Genomic DNA, 16018 nt, shown 5'->3' with positions numbered 1-16018 from the left:
ACCATCCCACACTTGCCTTCTCCCACAGAGTCCAAAAGTCTGTTCTTTATATCTGTTTCTTTTGCTGTTTTGCATATAGGGTCGTCGTTACTGTCCTTCTAAAGTGAAAGTGAAGTCGCTCAGTCGTGTCTGACTCTTTGCAACCTGTGGACTGTAGCCCACCAAGCTGCTCCGTCCATGGGATTCTCCAGGCAAGAATACTGGAGTGGGTTGCCATTTCCTTCTCCAAATTCCATATATATGCACTAATATACTGTATTGGTGTTTTTCTTTCTGACTTACTTCACTCTGTATAGTAGGCTCCTGTTTCATCCATCTCATTAGAACTGACTCAAATGTGATGAACCCTACTCTTGCTGGAAGGAACAATTGATCTGATTTCTGTTACCTTAAATTACATCTTGTCAAGGATGAATTGGAGATGATCTCTGAGCTAACTTTCTGTTCTAGTATCCTATGAATCTTTAAAAAAAATGCTCTTTGAGGTGTGTATGTGTATGGAAAAGCAGTATAGTGTTCATTGTAGATAATATTTAAAATATCCAAAAGTAGACAAAGAATCCTGCATGATCCTTCTATTGATACTAACTTCTGTAATTAATGTTACACAGTATTTCCTTATATTATTTTTCTATCTCTTTCTACCTATATATAAAACTATTAATTTTAATAATGAAAATTGCAAACATGAAGGAAATTAGACAACAGTAAGTATATCTAGAATATATTCACCATTCAGATTTAGTGTTACTATTTTTAAAATTTACTTGCAATCTTTATTAAAAAAAATAAAACAGTATGGATAAATTAAAATATTTACAGATAGTTTTAATTTATCTGTATATTATCTCCTGCTTCCCAGAGATTACTAAATCCTGATATTAGTGTGAATCCACAACATGCATGTTTTTATACTTTTCAGTTCAGTTCAGTAGCTCAGTCGTGTCCGACTCTTTGCGACCCCATGAATCACAGCACACCAGGCCTCCCTGTCCATCACCAACTCCCGGAGTTTACTCAGACTCACATCCATCGAGTCAGTGATGCCATCCAGCCATCTCATCCTCTGTCGTCCCCTTCTCCTCCTGGCCCCAATCCCTCCCAGCATTCGAGTCTTTTCCAATGAGTCAACTCTTCACATGAGGTGGCCAAAGTATGGGAGTTTCAGCTTTAGCATCATTCCTTCCAAAGAAATCCCAGGGTTGATCTTCAGAATGGACTGGTTGGATCTCCTTGCAGTCCAAGGGACTCTCAAGAGTCTTCTCCAACAGCACAGCTCAAAAGCATCAATTCTTCGGCGCTCAGCCTTCTTCACAGTCCAACGCTCACATCCGTACATGACCAATGGAAAAACCATAGCCTCGACTAGACGGACCTTAGTCGGCAAAGTAATGTCTCTGCTTTTGAATATGCTATCTAGGTTGGTCAAAACTTTTCTTCCAAGGAGTAAGCGTCTTTTAATTTCATGGCTGCAGTCACCATCTGCAGTGAATTTGGAGCCCCCCCAAAATAAAGTCTGACACTGTTTCCACTGTTTCCCCATCTATTTCCCATGAAGTGATGGGACCAGATGCCATGATCTTCGTTTTCTGAATGTTGAGCTTTAAGTATGGGAGTTTCAGCTTTAGCATCATTCCTTCCAAAGAAGCCAACTTTTTCACTCTCCACTTTCACTTTCATCAAGAGGCTTTTGAGTTCCTCTTCACTTTCTGCCATAAGGGTGGTGTCATCTGCATATCTGAGGTTGTTGATATTTCTCCCAGCAATCTTGATTCGCGCTTGTGTTTCTTCCAGTCCAGTGTTTCTCATGATGTATGCTGCATATAAGTTAAATAAGCAGGGTGACAATATACAGCCTTGACGTACTCCTTTTCCTATTTGGAACCAGCCTGTTGTTCCATGTCCAGTTCTAAGTGTTGCTTCCTGACCTACATACAGATTTCTCAAGAGGCAGGTCAGGTGGTCTGGTATGGGACCATACTTTTACACACATATATATTTACAAATAGACACAGTAGGAAGTAGGTAGTATTATATGGTATATTATAAAATAGACGTAAGTAATTATTCTTTTAACCATTCGTTAATATTGTTACAAATTTGTGATCTATATATATTATGGTTTTCATTCGTGTTCACCATTCTCCTTGGCTTGCAGTTGTTTGCTACACCATACTGTTTTCTCTGGGCTCAATTTTCTTTTTACTGTTTTGCCACCTTTGGTTGCTTTTAGAGAAAAGGTATGTGAGTAGCAAATCTTTCTTTTTTCCTGAAAATGACGAATGTCGTTTTCTTAAATGATACTGAAACTAGTGAAGAACTCTATGTTGACCATTATTTTCATCCATGTTTTGAAGACTTAGGATTATTCCATTATCTTCTGACCTAAATTCTTGATCTTGGGAAATTGCTGTCCTTGCAATACCTATTTATTTGTGGTTAATGCTTTCTCTTTGTTTTAATTTTTCCTCTCTGTTGGTGTTCTGCAGTGCATAAGTGTAAATTTCTTTTGTTTTGTTTGTGCTGGATCTGAGTTGCGGCATGCAGGACCTTCCATTTTTGCTGTGGTGTGTGGTATCTTTTAATTGTGGCTTGTGGGATCTTTAGTTGCAGCATGTGAACTCATGGTTGCGCGATGTGGGAGGCCTGTGGGATCTAGTTCCCTGACCAGGGATGGAACCTGGGCCCCCCTGCATTGGGAATGCAGAGTCTTAGCCACTGGACCACCAGGAAAGTCCCATGAATTTATTTTAAATATGCTCTTCTTGTAACTTATGATTCTTCTTTTAACTCAAATGTTTTGACTTTCATCAATTCTGATAAATCCTCAGTAGTATCTTTCAAATACTATCAACATCTCCTTTTAGAGCTCTTGTTGAACACAAAATGTCTTAGTTATTCTGTTTCTATTCCTTATGTCTCCTCATGTGTCATTTATATTGCTATACATTTACTTGCTTTTTCCAATTGTTAATTTTTCATAGTTTGCTGCTTTCTTACAGTTTTTTGTCTACTTTTTATCTTTTGTCATTTAAATGTATTTATTTTATGAAATCTTCAACATTACCGTAAAGTTCTTGTAGTGCTAATCATCCTGCAATTTTACCTATCAACTCTCATTCATAATAGATCATTTCTTTGTGTGTTTTATGAACACATCTTTGGAAATTTATTTCTTCAGGAGGAATTCTAAAGGATAGTTTTACATTACATTTCTATTTGCTAACTCTCCCAGGGGGTCACACTGGTCTGTAATGAAGACCAGTATAATCACACTGGTCTAAATTAATTTCTTGGTTTGTATATTACTGTGTACTTTAGATGGCATAAATTTGTGCTTCAAACACATGGTGTGTATGTGTTTTCTGGTTACCATGGGAGCCTTTTCTTTCCCCATGAAGCACCCTAGGCCAGCTCAAGTCTCCTTGTTAATATCTTGAGCTGGGAATCCTAGATTTATTTATGTAGAGGTGTCAATTTTAGCTCCTTACCTTGAGTGGCCCAAGGTCCAGGTGGGTATTAAAACCCAAATTTCTTGCCTTAGAGTCTATATTTGCACCAACAACCAAACTGTAGTTCTGGGGGCAGCTGCATCTTCAGCTCACCAGATTATTGCTTTGGCCTCAAATTCCTCTTCATTTTTGACAGCTTTCTTGTTAACTTTGTATTTAAAAAATATTTTTGTTACAGCTTATCTCTCATTTCTAAGGATTTGTATTGAGGGAGTGTTTTTTTTTTTTTTTTTTAATTTTCTCACCTTTTCAGTCTCCTATTGCTACAAAACTGGCCAAGCCAAAACATAGTGGCCCCCAAACTCACAATTTATTATTTCTAATGATTCTATAAATTGGCTCAGACTCAGGTGGGCAGTTCATCTACTCTAGGTGGCATCCACTGGGGTCTGAACATCCAAAATGCCCTCTCACTTTCTAAAATCTCTCTCCACATGGCCATCCCCATTCTATACCACAGCTTGAGCTTTGTAGAGGGTGGCTGGATTCTAAGAGCAAGCATTCTGAAAGCATAAAGTTACCAGGTCTCTTAAAGCCCACCCTGGAAGCCACACTTGGCCTGCGATGTTCCTCCAGAAACAGAAGCTCAGATTCCATAAGCATCTTTTGCTGTGGTGGTGGTTTAGTTGCTAAGTCATATTCAACTTTCTTGTGGTATCATGGACTACAGCCCGCCAGTCTCCTCTGTCCATGGGATTCCCCAGCCAGGACTACTGGAGTGGGTTGCCATTTCCTTCTTCAGGGGATCTTCCCTACCCAGGGAAGATGAACCCAGGTCTCCTGCATGGGCAGGTGGGGTCTTTACCACTGAGCCACCTGGTAAGCCTGTAACCATATTTACATGCCCTCAAATACTTGTTGAAAAATTATTTTTACATTTGCACAGCACTCTATTGATTCATGGAACTGTTCCTCTGTTGTCCTTTATGATATCCTTGATTTTTAAACAAATTATACAACACTAAATTTTCTTGTATTATGTCTTTGAACTCTAATTTTAATCCAATTTCACTGTATTTCATTAATTTTCTTGGAGGTATGATGCACAGAACTAAAGGTTCTTCCTGTTGAGCTACCAATAACCTCTACAAACCCAGCTATGTAAATGATGATGAAGCTCCTTAGGTCATACTGTTTGCTGTGGCAACTGTGTTCAGAAATGCACTATTTTTTTTAGGGAACAGTACTGTGTCAAAGAATTTTGTTCTGGAGGTATCTGAACTTTCATTGATCAACTGAGTGATCCTGTGCGAGTCATTTCCTCCTGGAGTTGAAGGGCTGCTCTGAAGAGGTAAGGGAGGAGTCAGGATACATACATTTGCAACAAAGTTAAACTAATTTTGAACTTTAAGTTTTGACAACTTATTCGCTTGGGTAAAGGTATGTTCAGTTCAGCTCAGTCACTCAGTCATGTCCAACTCTTTGCTAAAGGTATGTAGGTAGATTCATGTTTATGGCCAAGGGAAATATTTTGATATTAACCAAAGAAAACATACTTATTTTGGTATTTCATCTAGATATTGATCATACAGAAAAGGAATATTGTCTGTAAGAAAAAAAAAATCTAGACAAGAAGTCTATAGTGTGCTGGCAGTGAAAGGGAAAAAGGTAAGGCAGTACTTAGGAACTTGCATTTGAATTGTTCAGGTTTAGTCTCACTTCATTACTTTTTAATGGAAACTTCTCTACCATATCATTTCTGCAGCTTAGGATAATTTTACCTACATGAATAAGGTTTAAAAAAAGGAGAAATGTTTTTAAGACCACGTTTGTATGAGTTTACATTTTTTTTATCAGTCCTATGTGGTATATGTATTGCACAAATACTATTATAATTTAGTTTTAAATAAAGTTTAAAATCATGGTGGGAAGACAGCTGCGTACGTTCACATATTCTCAAACTTTAGTCTGCCACCATGCTGGAGCTTGAGTCTGGTGCAACTTGGACTTCTGGGAGAGTACAGAAGCCTGTGGAGAAGATGCTGGGAGGTGTGAATAAAAATTTTTGCCTGCCATATTCCACCACCCTGACACTGAGTCCTGAGGGGACTTATGATGGGAAAGAACAGGGCAGTTCTTTCTGAACAGAAATAGATAAGGTGCATATCAAAGGAATAATTTCAATGAGGCCAGATTCTCGCATCTTCCCATATGTAGAAAAGTGCTAAATTCATTACCTTGAGATGTCTGGTTTTCCTTAATTAATGGCAATCTTTTGATGTTTCAACTACCTGGTTTTTGTTGCAAAACTATGTATCCTGGCTCTTCCCTTGCCTCTTCAAAGCAACACCTCAGAGCTATCTGAGAGGTTGCCTCCTGGTCTTAAAGTCCTCAGAGAGTTCACTGAATAAAACATAATTTTCAACTTTAAGGTTGTGTATTTTTTTCTTCCAGTTGAAAGTTTTGGGAACCAAATGAAGAAGCCCAGAGCAGAGTTCCTCACCTGAACTTTACCAGGGATCTCTTGGGCCAGAACACCTCCTTGGGGAGTCCAGATGACTCTTGGTAGGTCACTGCTGGTTTTCAGATCTCCTATTGTTGGTTAATGATGCTAAATTTTATGCAGTGGTGTTAAGCTCTCTTTTGGAGAAGTCAGTGGTCCTTGAAACTTTAGTTTCAAGAAGAGGTACCTGGGTTATCCTCAGGGCACTGGCAAGATTTTGTTCAGTTTAGACACTCAGAGGTTTTATTCTCAACTGAAAGTCTGGGAAGATTTTGCTCAGTTGTAAGAACACCGAGTAGGGTTGGATTGCCTACGTTTTTCCTTGAATTGCCTCCCATAATAGAATCTGTCAGAATAAAACCAAAATCTCATGAGAGTTTTCAGCTCTGAAGAAGGGGATATCTCTTGGCTGGCAATGGCTTTCTCAGGCAACTGAGAAACTTACATGAGTGGTGGAGGCAAAGACGTCATGCCATGTAGCTGTTCCTATAGGAAAATACATTCATTTTAATTAAAGCTTGCTCTGCTGGGGACATGAGCTCCCATGGTAGTCTTATACCACCAGAGGGAAAACCTGAGACGTGTTAAGAGGAGCTGAAACTACTCTGGGGCAAACCCTGGAGGAGTCAAGGTCACAAGCGGTACATTGGCCCATCACCTGATTATCACTAGTAATTCTATTTTGACAAACCAACCTCTGAATGCAGAATAAAGCTTTCAAAACAAAAAAGGAATGACAGATTGCCAGCCTCCAACTAATACCCCAGACAGGTCTATGTTCCTACAGTATTTACTTAATTGGCAATTAAAGAAAGTCTCGTCCCCATAATAACTAATAATGGGGTTCTTTTATTGCATACACAGTTTAAAAAAGAGCCTGCTTGATTAAAAGAAAAATCCTTTCAAAATTCTGGCCTTAAAGAAACAAAAGCCCCTCCAGGGATAGTTTGCATTTCTCTTCATCTGTTTTGAAATGTAATGTTCAACCTGATCATCTGTGTGTGTGTTGAGAACTTGGTCTCTGCCATCCAAAATGTATAGTGTACATATGTCTTTGTCTGGCCATGCTAACTCTCAGGGGCTTTTTGCCATCTTAACCTTCATTGTGTTAGCCTGCACAATGCAGGCCTTTCTTAAATTATTTTGAGGAGTAACCTTTCTGAATCTTGTTTAGCTGGCATTTTTGCATTCTCTTCTGAGGAAGGCTTTACCTTATTGTTTAAGTCACTATTATATATCTCATTAATGGCCAGTTGATGGATCTTTAAATGGGACTTAGGAATTGGTAAACATTTAGAACTCTCTCATTATAAAAAGCTGTTTTATTGGTACTTATTAAAAAGAAATTAAAGGGTGAAAAATATATATTGAATGATTGACCTAGGAATACCATTAGTTTAAAACAAATAAGAAAAACCAGCTTGTGACTTTTGGTTAATCATATTGTGGCGTAAACTTGTTTCACTGGAGAATGCTTCCCCTGGTTGGTATTATAAGACAGGGCATATAGATCTCACCCTCAGGAAATAGTGATTAAACATACTAAAGGAAACCAGTAGGGCTACCTGAGCTTTACCATATAAAGTAAAAACTGGGAGCTAATACTCAAGGGCTAATAGTAACAAAATTAGTGATTTTGCTTTGGGTTTAACTTGTGCACTCAGAAAGAGGGCCTTGTTGAATACCTTATGCAAGCTTTTGAAGACATGGTAAGTTAAACTCTAAAGTCCTAGAACTTAGAACATATTCTCTCTGAAAGGTGAATTAAACAAGATATGGTTCAGCAAATCAATTTTTAAATATCATTTAGGTGACAGACCAGTTCTTTAGAGAATTAAAAGCAACTGTCTTTGCCTTGCTAATTTCTACAAATTAGGAATGTAAGTACAGCCCACTATGACTTGAGACTCAGTCTAATGAGCTCAACCAAGTAGAACCTGAAACCAAGGGAGAAAAAGGCAAAAGTGGCCCTTTTAAACTCAAATTGTCACTGGATGCAAGTTCCTGTGCCTGACGCACAGCGAGGCCAAAGAAACCAAACCATCAGAATTTGGAGCAAAGAGCAGTTTATTGCAGGGCCACGTAAGGCGAATGGGTGGCTGGTACCACCCTGAACTCCCAGATAGGCTTGGGGGAGAAGGGTTTAATAGGCGAAGTTTGGGCTGAGGGCTACATGGTTTGTGACTTTCTTCTGATTGGTTGGTGGTGAGGTAAAGGGTGGTGCCCAAGGAGTCCTGTGCTCAGCCTGAAGTGGGGGCCTTAGTTCTTGCAGCAGAGCTCAAACATTTTGTTGTTACGCATACTCCTGGGGGAGGAACCATAGGCCGCTTTATCGCTGCACTCTTGGTTCTTGACTGCTCTCCTTTGCTTCTTCATTCCCCGGTAAGCAACTGTTTGAATCTGCTCTTTGGAACTCAGGGAAGAGTCAAGAAGGCTGAAGGAAGCTTATTTCCTACAAACAAGAAAGGGACAGGGAAAGGATTTGTACCCAAAGGGCCCTACAAGGTCCTGCTTAGTTTCAAAACTGCTGGAAAGGGTCTCTCGGCCAAAATTCACTTCATAGCCTCCTTAAGTGTAAGGGCTTATCAAGAACAAATACCAATCTTAAAGTCTTTTCCATGACTAGTGAAGCCTTATTCATCTGAGCGCGCAACTTTAATGTATTCCAACTGCTATTTATAAAGTAGTAAGTGTACATTGTGAGAGGTGGACTGTGAAGAAAGCTGAGCACCGAAGAACTGATGCTTTTGATCTGCAGTGTTGGAGAAGACTCTTGAGAATCCCTTGGACTGCAAGGAGATCCAACCAGTCCATCCTAAAGGAGATCAGTCCTGGGTGTTCTTTGGAAGGACCGATGCTAAAGCTGAAACTCCAGTACTTTGACCACCTCATGCGAAGAGTTGACTCATTGGAAAGACTCTGATGCTGGGAGGGATTGGGGGCAGGAGGAAAAGGGGACGACAGAGGATGAGATGGCTGGATGGCATCACTGACTTGATGGACGTGAGATGGATGTGAGTTTGAGTGAACTCCAGAAGTTGGTGATGGACAGGGAGGCCTGGCATACTGTAATTCATGGGGTTGCAGAGTCAGACACAACTGAGCGACTGAACTGAAGTGTACATTGTAATATCTGATTCATAACTAAGTTTTTAAACTGAAGCTATGAGAGCCCTAGTTTTCTCTGTGTACACATTACACATATGAGACGTCTCTACCTCTGGAAAATATTATCAAAATTAAACTTATAAAAGAGCTCTGTTTAAAGTGCTTATGAACTAAATATTTCTAAATATGAAAAAGCAGACCAGAATTAATTTTAGGTTCAAACAATCTAGAAAGTATTCAGTATTAAATTAACATCTGGCATCAAGCTTAAGATTGCTGGTTTAATCAATAAAGACTTGTCTTTTATTTTACCTAGGTTTAATGCAGGTCAATACATTTATTTCTGTTACAGAGTTTGTCAACAATAAAAATTAACTTGGTATGATGAAATTCTTATAAATACACTATAAAGGAGACAAGCTTTCGGGTAAACTCTTTAGAAATAATTATGCTTTAGGAATGTCTACTTGAAAATAATCTCTCCATATGATTTGGTAAGTTGAAGAATCATGCTAAATTAAGTTAAACAGTGGAAGCTTATTGAAGAGCTAGGTCATTCCCAAATAAGATACTGAAACATTCTCTTCCCTTTACAGAGAAGCTAAAGATATTTAGAACTATTCATATATATGTTTGGTGCCACACTGAGATATTTTTATAAGAAAGCACATGTTTTTAGAAATTATTATTGATATTTGTTTGCCATGCCAAACTACAGAACACTAAGTTTGTTCATAATTACTTACTTCTTCTTAGTATACAGTAGGACAGTAAGATGTGTGTTGTGAACAAAAGAAGGTATGAAAGATGGAATTGTGTTTTTTTTAAGGAAAAAGAAAATAATTTTCTAGATGGGGAAAAAATAGGGGACAAAATAATAAGCATACAGAAAGTTGGTGGAAAATAAGCCTGAGAAATGAGTTTTGTGCATGGTCAGGACTGGTTGAATTTAGATTGAATTTAATAAGGTAGATGGATTTTGTTGTTAAAAGTAAGCTGGTGTAAGACTGGGGTTTCATTTTCTCTCTGTTAAGAGAATAAAGTTTTCTTGGAGTGTGGCATTGGTAACAGATTGTGTGAGTTTCTGTGCCTTTAAGTGATCTGTTTTTACTTTTGAAATCTTTTGTCAACTTTAGTTAAGTGTTCACTGTGATCCTATTTGACCAAGTGTTTCAAAACTTTTTGTTATTTTTGACAAACTTCCTATCAAGTTTTAATTAATGTCTCCAGCTAACTTTAAAAGGCTTCAGAGCACCCCTATGGCATCTCAGAGAAGAATATCAGACTAATTAGGTTTATGGTATGTTAAATTGCTTGAGAAACATTGTCAACTGATTAGAGACGGACCTTAGGTTATATTTTGTGGATAAATGTCATTAATACAGATATCCTAAAATATATATTAATTCCTAAAATTCTGATATGCCCTGGCATAATATTGATCATAAATTCTAGTTTTTATCGTAAAATCTTATAGGTCACAGCAATATCCAAGTTTCTTGTCAATTGCATGATAATTTGATCTTTAACCAAGCCTTTTTAAGTCTTGCTACTTAAAGTCAATCATTGTTTTACTTTGACGCTTCTATAAAAATGAAGGTCTTCAAGAAAATTCATAGAAAGGATTTTTGATAAATAGAAGTTTCTGAGCACTTTAGATCATATCACTGAACTGGGTAAGAAATTACAAAACTCTAATGGAAAACCTGAAGATTTCACCCAGATCATCAGGAATTAACTGATAAATATAATTTGTGATATTATGACTTTTGGGGAAATATACTCTTAATTTTTGTTTTCTAAAAAAAACCAAAAACATGCTTTTATGCTATGGCCCTCAACAAGTTGACAAAGTATACTTCCGTAAATAAACATGAAACATCTTTTTTCTCTCTACCTATCCTTCTAGGATTTGGCTTCTCCAGTTAGATCTTCTGTGGACTTGATGATTTACTGCAACCAGATTCCAACTATTTATACTAATCATTATTTTAATTTGTTCTTTTTTGTTTCCAAATTGTTTTTGCTCTGTATCTATCTCTGCTGTACTATGACTTTATTAATGTTACTAGCTGTATTGCCTATTGTCTAATTTATAAGATTGCCTCTTGTATTACCCTGTGTGTAACCAAGTCTCCAACAAAATCAATGATGGCTAAAAGTCTTGAGTTAATCCACCATATACACATAACTCTACATAAAATAATTGTAATAGTGCAACTCTAGATATGGGAAGAAGCCACAGGAGAAAACATTTCCTGGATCATAATAGACTAGTAATGCAAGCAATCCAGAGAATTTTAATTATCAACAGGACCTAATCCAAAAAAATAACACTTTGAGTGACCTATCAACAGAATATCTGTCTGGTTTAGGAATGAGCCATTCCTAGCACTGGGCCACAAAATTAGTCATGAAATGTCTCCCAAGGCTGGTCAGATTTTGACCAAGGGGAAGCACTGTGAAGGAAAAGTGTTGCCTTCCATATACTGTGGCCCCCACAGTGAGCCCTCAGGATGGAGACAAACAGGCTGCCTCGTGCCAAGCCCTCAATCATTGTAGCCACCCCCAGCGGCGCACCAAGGGGGACTCAGGGTGGGGAAGAACAGGACAGTGGCCCTAGATAGCTCAGGTGCTTAGCAAAGGACTGATTTTAATGAGCCCAGACTCTTGCATCTTCCCATATATGGAAAAGCACTAAATTCATTAATTTGAGATATCTGGTTTTCCTTAATTATCATCAATCTTTTGGTATTGTGGCTACTTGGTCTTTGTTGCAAAACTCCTATAAATCCAGACTGCTCCCTTACCTCTTTGGAGCAGCCCTTCAGAGCTACTCTGGGCTTGAAGTCCACAGAAAGTCATCGAGTGAGACAAAATTCTCAACTTTTCAGTTGTGTCTTTTTTCTTCAGTCGACAGAGGCAAGGATGTCAACACATCTGTGTGTAGCTCCAGGTAACACACAGTTCATTTATCCCATAGGATTTTTTTGCAGTTAAGTATTTTAAGGCAGGAATCAGAATAGCAAACCTGGCTTCTTTCCTTTAATTCTTCTCACCAGCCCTCAAGGTACAAAAAAGGGTAACAGACCACTCAGTATTCTAGATACACTTTAGTCTTGGCTGAGTGATTTAGAATGTTGGTCTAGAAAATCTCCTAAACATCATCTAGTCCCATTTATTTTCCTGCAGTATTTCCTGGGGCTCATTCAACTCAACAAACCTTTGTACAGATGTGAAGGTCCACAGGTAGTGGGGTAAGAGGACAAAACATAAGGCAGGCTTCTTTCAGCCCAAACACGCTCAAATGCCTTTTACATTCTCCAGGGCAAAGATTTAGTGTTATGCTTAAAAACAGATATACTAAACAACTCAGCAGGTAGCTTCTGGAAAAGCAATACTTCAGAATCAGCTTGGGGTTGCTGCAATAATTTGTTCACTCCAGGAAGCCAGGGGGTGAGCTAGATGGAAAAATTGTTTTCTTGTCAAAGCTCAGAAAACCAGGGTACTGCACAATCTGGAGATGCTGTAGCTTATCTTTTTCTTTTAAAGATGGTGAGCTTCTAGGGCTAATCCTAGCTCCTTATAATATGTTATTTGGCATAAAGATTTTAAAAGCTTAGCCTGAGCCATGCTGTGGGACTTGATAGAGCTGAGGGAAATCCAACATGCCTTTTACAAACAGTTCCTATGGCTGGCCCATTTAATCAATTGGAAATCTCACCACAGAGGCAACTTACCTTAGTTAATCTTCTTGCTGACTCTCTGCTGGGTCATTTACACTGTCAACCTGACAATTCATGTCAACTGTAACCAGAAGGGAAAACAAAAAGGTTAAATGTTTGTTAAACCCAAGTCTCTTAAATATATTACAATGGCCTGTGAATCGCTACCTTTCTGACTTCCTATCTTATAACGCTTCTCAATTTGTTTTCATTCATTCATTCAAGATGGGGAGGGCAGAATTGCCTCTTTACTAAACTGTAGGAGCTGTTTTCATTTCATACCAGGTTTGGGGGTTGATATTTTGTGTGTATGTATTACACTCCAAGGGAAAACAAAGCCAACCAGATCATCCATGCACAGAGAGGTAAGCCGCTCCGTCTGAAACAGCAATGCTAGTAGGCCTGCTTGGTTTGCCAGGTTCTCAATTTTGAAGTTTGGGAACGCATGTAAGAATTAAAGATTTTAAAATTTAAAAAATAAAAAACAACAACAAAAAAAAACTGACCCTGAAAACTTGCCAATGCGTGCAGTGGACGCCATGAAACGGAAAAGCAAAACATCTAAACGGATCACACAGCAGTGATAAAGCATGCACATTCACTCTACTGTGTGTATTATTCTATGTAAGTATCTGCATACAAATAGCACACATAATTAATGTCATTGTCCAGAAGGAGCCCAGAACAGGCACAGCAGACACTCTGGAAATTTTCAAGGGTCAGTAGGTTTAATTAGATTGGTATTGCTAAAGCATCAAAGCCCATATTATATACTGAGAGACTTAATATACAGATGAACAATGGCCAGACCATATTTGGCAGTAGAATTCTGACTTCAAAACTCTGCAGCAAGAAGCTCAGAACTTGGTCAGTGACTGCCAGCTTCCCTGTGTTTTGCTCCATGCTCCCAACACAGGGCCAGCCAGGGAAAACCAAGTGTTCTCAAACCAACCAGCCACTTCTGGTTAACCCATCTGGCTTCCCCTTGCCAACAACCTCCTGTCAAGGGTCTTTGAAATCTTCCTTTTTGTTAGATAGAAGTTCCCCACTTCCCTCCTGCCTTTGAGTTGGCCAAACGTAAGTGATAAGAGCTGACACCCACGCTCTGGATATGTAACCTGTTTGTTCTCATTTGGGTAATCTTCATTTGTTTGAACAAAATCAGTCATCCAAATCTCTTTGTTGACACAAAAACCCGATTCAAGTGAAACAGCGGCAGGTGCTGGATTTCACATTCCAAAGAGACTTGAAAGAGGGAATGGCTGGTTGGCAGCCCACCCAACTCTCTCTCGAGGAAGGTTTTAAAAGCAGGTCTCTTTGCTCCTCCTGCAAACACTCCTTGGTTTCCCACCATGTGTGAGCCCACTCTTTACCCCAGGTGTAAACTGGCCAGATACAGCAAGGGTACTCATAAAAACGAATAATGTGTACACTTTCCATCGTGGTCTAGAGAGTTATTGTAAGGCTGACCATCTCAGCGTGGACTGTACAGAATAAAATCTAGGAGAGTGTTCCTTATCTGTTCCTTCCTCCAACCCAAGGGTCCCTAGTTCTGAAATCTATTAATAAGTGTTAATAGGAAAAGCATTTGATGAGCCATGTTAAGAAGTTTTTTTTTTTTTTTTTAATAGCTGAGACTGTGCTCAGTAAACTCTATAGTGAGGACTGAACCTTAGTATTTAACACATTTATGTCCCTTTTATTCAGTGAGAATTGCATGACCTTGGTATTTTTCAGAACATGATTTGTAGAGACCTAGTTAAAAATCATGTTTATAGTGTCACAACCTAGCTGGGAAGGTTTCACTCAGCTGAGTAGGACTAACATGGAGTGACTTTTGATGGATGAAATCCGGGGTTTAAAAATCTTATTTTCCTAGATAACACATGTGCACGGTCAGTCGCTTCAGTCATGTCCAACTCTTTGCAGCCCTATGGACTGTAGTCTGCCAGGCTTCTCTGTCCATGGGATCCTCCAGACAAGAATGCTGGAGTGGGTTGCCACGCCCTCCTCCAGGGAAGGGTTAAAAAAATAATCAGTTTGCACTGAGTCAAAGATAGGTTCAAAGATGTTTAGTAGAACATGGGGAATATAGCCAATATTTTGTGATAACTATAAATGGAAAATAATCCTTAAAATTGGATAATTTAAAAAATTAAATTAAAAATCAGTTGGTGCAAAAGAGCTTATAATTAAGGGAGTCAACTAAGGTGAGGGCATGCCTATAGCAGGGTGGAATGCATGGTATAGGAAACTGTTTCAAACTACCAAGTAACTTCTAACAGTGGCTGAAATTTTCTCAAGGTCATTACCAACCCAAACTGCAAGATTTTATATATACATGTTGATAACTGACCAACAATTCTGGCTCTCGTAAGCTCTGTGGGCAAATGGAATTGAATATTTAGAAATCATGTGTGCCTAAATAGCTGTTTTTTTCTAATGCAAATGATGATATCTCAGAGGGTTTCGAGTGTCATTGTGTGGGGGCAAGGTGATAATATTCCTGAGGCTCACAGTCTTTAGATGCCTTCAAAATGAGACATGACTAAAGAAAGGTTTTTGGAAATTGATAAAGTACTTTTAAAGACTCATTATGTTTCTAGCCAAGCCGTGTGATGTGAGACAGTGAGGCGGAGTCATGAAATTTTAAGAATAGCCCAGATTCAAGCCAGGCCTCCTATAAATGCTGAGTAGTTCCACTGAGTTCACCAGCTAGACTTCAGTTCAGTTTAGCCTTGGCATGACCCACTATTCCCTTGGTACTGTGAAGTAAGATTAAACTGAGGCACATGCTATTTTCTTTTTTAAAAAAGGGCTGTCAATTTTGCCAATTCCTAGTAGAAAGCAGTTTTTGAACTTTACTCTGTTCAAACCGAACATGTTGATTCATAGAACAGCCCCTTTACTCCTAGATTACACAGAGAAAATGTGCCAGGCTTGTGGTTTCGGTGACTCAAATAGCTCAGAAACCTACCATCAGGACTCATGGAGCTCTCTGTGTCGCCAGAGCCTTCGCTCTTCACAGGAACTCTAGGTGTGTTCCCGCCTTGAGCTGAAGAAGAAGACAGTCCTTGATTAATAGAGAATTAGAATGTCCTGACTGCCAATTGTTCTGTCACCCTCCATTGCACTCTTAAATTTAAAAATACTCCTGGGATTGAATTTCTTTTGCAGAAGAGGTTAGAGGAGGAAATAGTAGGCTGAGTTGCTTGAATACTTCAGTGCTG

The 16018-nt window shown here is 38.8% G+C and overlaps 1 protein-coding gene across 1 annotated transcript in view; it reads right to left on the bottom strand.

The window, feature by feature from the left end:
- The window catches only part of MACROD2 (MACRO domain containing 2), a 2334919-nt gene that overhangs the window by 4530 nt on the left and 2314371 nt on the right, over positions 1-16018 (bottom strand). The window contains exons 17-18 of the mRNA XM_018056932.1: positions 15766-15843; positions 12804-12870 (exon numbers count right to left, since the gene is read on the bottom strand). Of these exons, the coding sequence (XP_017912421.1) occupies positions 12809-12870; positions 15766-15843 (140 nt within the window). The 3' untranslated portion in view covers positions 12804-12808. The remainder of the gene's footprint in view (positions 1-12803; positions 12871-15765; positions 15844-16018) is intronic.

Source organism: Capra hircus, chromosome 13 (assembly GCF_001704415.2).
Source record: "Capra hircus breed San Clemente chromosome 13, ASM170441v1, whole genome shotgun sequence".
NCBI classification, from domain to species: domain Eukaryota; kingdom Metazoa; phylum Chordata; class Mammalia; order Artiodactyla; family Bovidae; genus Capra; species Capra hircus.
This window is presented reverse-complemented; position numbering and strand designations above follow the sequence as displayed.